Genomic DNA, 7,152 nt, shown 5'->3' on the forward strand with positions numbered 1-7,152 from the left:
GGCATTTTTGCTTTCAATAAGTAAATTATAAAGAAATTTTAATGAAAATATGTATAAGATCTTTAAAATTGTTTATAAAAATAATATATTAAGTATGTATATTAATAAAATATATGTATATAATTCATCGGTTCGGTTCGGTTATTTCTTCGGTTTTTTTCGAATAAAACCATAACCAAACCAAATACTATCGGTTTTCAAAAATCTAAAACCAAACCAAACCCAAATAAAATCGGTTTTATTTTATCGATTTGGTTTGGTTTTTCGGTTTGGATCGATTTTTATCCAAATCGTGAACACCCTACTTGCAAGTTACTATACAAAGTTAAACATTATTCTTTTCTTTAATTATAAGATATTGAAAAATTATCGGCATATCCCAAGAGTACTTTATCATAAATTCTTTTGGCTAACAATAAATTAGGAGAACGATATTATTGTTCATTGAACAAGATTAAAAAAATGAAAATGATGCACTGGCAAGAAAGTGGGATACAGTTTTACACAGCCTATAGCGACAATTTTCTTGTGTAATTTTATGATAAAGAAAAAGTCCAAGTATTATTCAAAATTTATGTCCTTCGTTAATAGTTTGGATCAATTATGCTAGTGACTTTATGTAATTGGGCAAAAACTGTCCTTACTTCACATAACATAAGCTTAACACTACGTTAAAATTGATTTTTAGCGACCATTAATTAACGATAATAGCTTAATTGCGGCTAAATATGTTTTTTTAGATGCAATTACTAGTGACAATTAAATTTTAGCACTATTTGTAAATGTCACTAAAGTCTATAGCAAGTTAGCGACATTGGATCAATTGACAATTAACTAATGCCAGTAAAGATTTGCTAGCACTCTTTGTTAATGTACATATTTATTGTTGTAACCAGGAAAATTCATTAAATTGTGATTCGAAGCATATATATGGGCGAGCGGGTGAAGAAAATAGGCCGATCACAGAAAAAGTTATTATATTGTAATTATATTATATCTCAACACACTCTCTCTTATTCTAAGCCATGAAAACCTTTTGAAACCTGCCCCACGGTCCACACACACCCCACAGTGATAAGATATAATTCGAATTCAATACCTTTGATTTAAGATTTTAAATAAGACGATGACAAATTTCTTATATTTTTGAACTATTTGACAAACTCATTAAAAGTAAACTAATCAGACGATTGGATTAATTAAGATAAACTAATCGGACGATTGGAGTAATTAAGCCGACAATTAAAGATATGATGGTAAACAACTAAACATATTATGAGATTACTTCCCATGCTTTGAAAGGTCCCTTAAACGTATTGATGACAACATGGTAACGTAAGCGTGCAATTACAGTGAAGATAGTGTATGAAAATGGGAAGAAAAAAAAAGTTAAAAAAAAACAAGAAAAAGAAAAGTACAAATCTTTAAGATTGCGGGGGCAAGATGGTCCAAGAAAAAAAAGATGTATATTGTCACGGGTTATGGTAGGACGAATAAAATTCTTCTGTGATTTTTAGATAAAGAAATACTGATATAGAACATTTCCTTAGATATGTGACACAAATCTGAATTAGTCAAGTCAGTAAATATCAAATACCAAATATGTAACACGAGTCTGAATCAGTTGAGTCAGTAAATTTCAAATATCATATATGTAACAAGAGTTTGAACCAGTCAAGTCAGCGAGTATCAAATATCATATATGTAACACGAGTTTAATTAAATCAATCGAGTCAGTGAATATCGAATACCAGATATATGACACGAGTTTAAATCAGTCAAGTCAGTGAATATCAAATACCAGATAAAAAAAAGGGAAAATTCTTTGAAATATTAGCTTGATGTTTGGGTCATCTATCATTCACTATCACACTCTCTTAGGTGGAGTTGATAACACCATAAAAGGAATTGTAGTTCATGAGTAGTTGTCACAAGTCATTGAGTGGGTCATGGAGTCTTACATTCTCTCTCACTATATATATACCCCATAACACTTTCATAAAAATGAAATATATATGTCTAAAAAAGTTTACAAGAAAAGTTGAAGTTGGTGGATATAATCATCATCATATATATAAAGGTGGGTAGAAGTGCAAATTTTTTAGCAAACACATTTTTTTTGTGTGTAATTTGTGTTTAGTAATAATAATAAGGATGGGAAGACAACCTTGTTGTGACAAACTTGGAGTGAAAAAAGGTCCATGGACAGCTGAGGAAGACAAAAAACTCATCAATTTTATTCTTACAAATGGACAATGTTGTTGGCGTGCTGTTCCTAAACTTGCTGGTCTTAGGCGTTGTGGTAAGAGTTGTCGTTTAAGATGGACTAATTATCTTCGACCAGACTTGAAAAGAGGACTTCTTAGTGAAGCTGAGGAGAAATTGGTCATTGATCTCCATGCTCGTCTCGGAAATAGGTATTTTTTCTGTCTCAATTTATGTGTAGTTACATATTGTCATGTTTGGTTCCATTCCTAAAAGGATGTCATATTTCCTTATTTGAAAACAAATTAACTTTCACCACGATCTATAGTTAATACATATGTCTAGTGGCTAACACAAATTACTCCCTCTATTTTAATTAATTTGTTTTTCTTAGTTACTATTAATAGATAGTCAAAGGATATTTTCCTTGATCATAATTTTTTTTTTTTTTTAAATATTATGAATTGTTAACTATTATGACATATAGTATCTTTTTACGTAGTTTATAAATATAAAAAAATTATTTAAATTTTTTTTAAATTTTTTATGTCTAAACCTGTTGAACATTAGTTAATTTGACAATCATATTTCTGAGTTTTAATGGTTTATTTTTGGGCTTTTTATCTTTTTGTCTTGACTCTCTTGGGTTACATGTTCTTTTTTATCTATATATCTATCTATCTATCTATATATATATATATATATATACATTTTTATGACATAGAGTCAGAAAGAAAGGCAAAAAGGAAAAGTTTCTTTTCTTGGAGTTATGATTGAACTTGAAATAAATGTTACTATTTCAAAAGCTTTACTAGTTTTCTTTTTAAAGTGCATGACGTTTTGTGGAATAAAGTAAATTAACAACCTATCTTATGCCATGATTTCTGATTAAAGAATTCTATATTTCTATCCCTGAATATTCATTTTGGTGAAATGAAGTTTCTTCATCACTTTTTATTTATTTATTTACTTTAATCATTCATGATTAATTCTGCATTATCAAGTAATGTACTAGCTAAAATATTAAATATTCTGGCTTCAAAAAGAAGTGTTTATTTATCTTATCAAATCTATTTCATGTCTTCTTGAAGTGGACTTAAAAATAATACTTAATTCTTTTCCTTTATCTTGCTTTAATTTGTTGTCTCCATTCTATGCACAAACTTTTTTGTAACAATAATTGAACGGGATTAATTTATTTTGTAAATGCTAAGATCTGCGTACATTTTTCTCTTTCTAAACTCTACTTTGTAATACAACACTGAGTACGTTGTTGATCATATTGTTAATTTATTTTGATTAGATGGTCCAAGATTGCTGCAAGATTACCAGGAAGGACTGATAATGAGATAAAAAATCACTGGAACACGCATATTAAGAAAAAGCTTCTTAAAATGGGGATTGATCCTGTCACACATGAACCACTCATCAAAGCAGAAAATCCAGCTGATAAAAATAAAAATAATGATCATCAGCTGGTAGTGGTTGTACCGGAGAGTACAAGCGTTACTGCAGCAGCCATTTCTTCAGAATTAGAAAATTCATCTACCTCATCTTCTTCTGCTTCTTCGTCTGAAAACTCTTGTAATGAATCAAAGCTTGTTCTTGACACGTTTAACGAAAATGATCCACTCCTGAACAGCTTACTGGAATCTGACGTTACTCCTCTTATCAATTCATCTTGGGAACTTCCAATAAAAAGTTTCGATAACATCATCAACAACAGCAACAACCACATGACATCATCGTGGGACGACGAAAGTTTCAATTGGCTATTGGATTGTCAAGACTTTGGAATCCATGACTTTGGTTTTGATAATTGCTTCAACAATGATGTTGAATTGGAGGTCTTTAACACTAAGTTTGACATGGAGAACAAAAAATGATTATCAAAATTAGTCATGAATGGGACATTATAACCAAAGAAAATTAAATTTAGTATTTTTCACAATTACACTAGTGTTTTTTCTCAAATTACATGCATGTTTACAAAGGTATCATGTGTTATATTTTGTTTGTATTGTACACATTTTATTAGTACTTGTACTTAGAAATTCTCGAAGAATCCAAGGTGAAGCCTTACTTCTAATTTAGTGGTTTAATTTTGGACAACCTACCAACCAACCAGTCAAATGAACCAATCATGTCAGAAAAAAAAAAGTCCAAATAAAATAATAATAATAATAATATATAGTTTTTGTGTCAATATATTATATTGTAGTGATATTAGTGCTATTCCCCTATGCCAAGGATGGGGACTTCATGAGGCAAATTATTGGAGAGATTCATATATGTATATTATAAGAAATTATCTTTTGTATATTATTATGTGGAGATTATAAATTATAATGACACTTTTACTTTTTGTGTATCTTCTTTATAATTTCTCCATTTCCCCACTTCTCTTTCTTTCATTTGGGTTTTGACAAGTGGTGTCTAGTATTGAAAAATACTTTTAGATGGTGAAACTTATTTTATAAAATAAGTAATTATAAAAATGTTGAAATTGATAGTAAATAGTTGGTGTGTTTAGTAAGCTACGTTGATAAGCATTTTTTTTCTGTTTAAATGGATGAAAAGTCCTTAAAGTTATTTATAAAAATATATAAATATTTTTGTATAAAAAGAACGTACGATGGTGATAGAATAGAAAGATAATTAGGAATTTATGTATTAGGAAAAGTATATTAGGAGATTGCAAAAGATATTGGAAATAAAATTATAAAGATTGGTCAAATAAAAAATGCTTATAATAAGCTGTAAAATAATCATATATTCATGACTTTTAACTGATTTTGACTTATAATCACTTCTACTATATAGCAAATAACGTAGATAAGTCAAAAGATATATATAAACTAACTCGACCACCTTATAAATTTAGCGAAACACTTGTAGTCGTAGATATTCTTTCTTACCGAGAGTTTAAAAGTATCCTTCGAACAACTATTTGATGTTAATTAAATTAATTGAGTAGCTTTAGAGTTCGTCACGATTTTATTTTCTGAAAATAGGACATAGTGGAACACACCACGTACAAATTAGTGAACATATACACAAATGTTTAAAATTTGTATATTTAAGTATAATATATACACCATACATATAATAAACAGAATTAGTGAATAACCTTTATATGTTTCGATAATATTGATAAATAAGTTTGATCGAACCATATGTATTAGATAAGTTAATTCCTCAATAATATATTTGTCGGCAGTTGAATGTAGGATATTATGAAGAAAAAATAAAATATGATGCACGATGGAGCTATTAAACTTAGGCACTAGCTAGAATAGAGTGATAAAGTTAATTATGTCATTTTTTGGAGTCCGCAGCCTAAAGGGCAAAAAAATTGTCAAAAATTCTAAAAAGGCACATCACTTTTTTGTCTAACCAAAAGGGCAAAATCGCTACTAACGCAGTGATTTTCCTCTGACAAAATGATGAAAAATCGCTGCCCTAGCAGCGATTTCGTCTAAAAACTTTTTAATTTTTTTTTAATTAAAAATCGCTGCCATTGTAAAAAAATAAAAATAAAAATGTTGTAACAGTGATTTTAAGTCAGAATTTATTTTTTCCTTACACATCGCTGTAGGGGCAGCGTTTTTCATGCCTAGTGCTATTATTTTCATGCCTATTATTAATTATCAATAATATAAAAATGATAAACAAGACGACAGTATACTCAATAAAATTGTTGAACCATGAGGAAAATTGAATTATATATCATAAATAATAATAAAAGAATATTAAATTAAACAAAAAACTTTTTTTTTTAAATTCTTAACCAAAATCCAAAATTTATTTTTGTTTTGTCAGAAGCCCTTTTGGTTAATTTTTTTTTGATGTGCCGTTTTAGTTTTTTTAAAGAAAAAAGAAGCGATTTTTAATTTTTAAAAAATAAATTACAAAATCGCAGTGATTTTTAATAATAATAATAAAAAAAATTCTTTACAAAATCGCTGCTAGGGCAGCGATTTTTCGTCATTTTGTCAGAGGAAAACCGCTGCGTCAGTAGCGATTTTGCCCTTTTGGTTAGAAAAAAAATTGATGTGTCCGTTTAGAATTTTTGATAATTTTTTTTACCCTTTAAGCTCCGGACTCTCATTTTTCGACTAAAGCCTAAATATGATGTTCACATTTCGTTGATGCTACTCTTGCTAGCTAGTTGTGGAACCTAATTAATTAGTGACCATTATCATAACATTAAGATTATTATTATTATATATATTTATGGATTTGTATCACATTTAGTTCTTTACTTATATATTACTGTATATAATAAGTGGGAATATCTACTACTTAGTACATGACAAGTGTTGAATGATTTTAACTTTTTTTTTTTTTTATATAATAAGTGGGAATATCTACTACTTAGTACATGACAAGTGTTGAATGATATGTACTTAGATAGTGTCGTACATTCTTCTTTTATGGTTTTACCTTTAAAATTTATTATTATTGGACAATTTAACACCATTAATTACCTACTACTTTATTAGCCGAAAAATTTGACCTCATTTGGGCCCATTTATTATTTATATGTTTTCAATTTTCAATAAATGTTGTCTATCTAATTCTTTTTTTCTAACCTTTTTATTTTTAAACTTCTTGAAATTTAATTACCTATTTATTACTCTCTCTATGCACTTTTAATTGTTATGAATTTCCTTTTTTAAGAGTCAAACTATAAGAATTTTAACTAATATTTTACAATGCGTTTTTTCATCATATTCATAGGCAAAAAATTACAATTTATAGTTCTTTTTGTATAGATTTTGCATATTTTAATTTTTTGTTTAAATGATCGAATTAATACAATCTGATTTAACTTTCAAAATTAGTCAAATGGACTTTCAAAAAGCATAACATGACAAATACAAGTGGACGGAGAGAGTATATTTTAGCTACAAAATATATTAGAGGTACAACTTTTAAAAAAAA

The 7,152-nt window shown here is 28.2% G+C and overlaps 1 protein-coding gene across 1 annotated transcript; it reads left to right on the forward strand.

The window, feature by feature from the left end:
* The first annotated feature begins 2,027 nt into the window (after positions 1–2,027).
* Positions 2,028–4,365, forward strand: LOC102586849 (protein ODORANT1-like). Its single transcript, XM_006355444.2, has 2 exons — positions 2,028–2,417; positions 3,509–4,365. Exons 1-2 carry the CDS (start codon positions 2,155–2,157, stop codon positions 4,089–4,091), a joined length of 846 nt encoding a protein of 281 aa, XP_006355506.1. The 5' UTR covers positions 2,028–2,154; the 3' UTR covers positions 4,092–4,365.
* The last annotated feature ends 2,787 nt before the right edge of the window (positions 4,366–7,152 follow it).

Source organism: Solanum tuberosum, unplaced genomic scaffold, assembly GCF_000226075.1.
Source record: "Solanum tuberosum cultivar DM 1-3 516 R44 unplaced genomic scaffold, SolTub_3.0 scf00201, whole genome shotgun sequence".
Classification (NCBI taxonomy): Eukaryota; Viridiplantae; Streptophyta; class Magnoliopsida; order Solanales; family Solanaceae; genus Solanum; species Solanum tuberosum.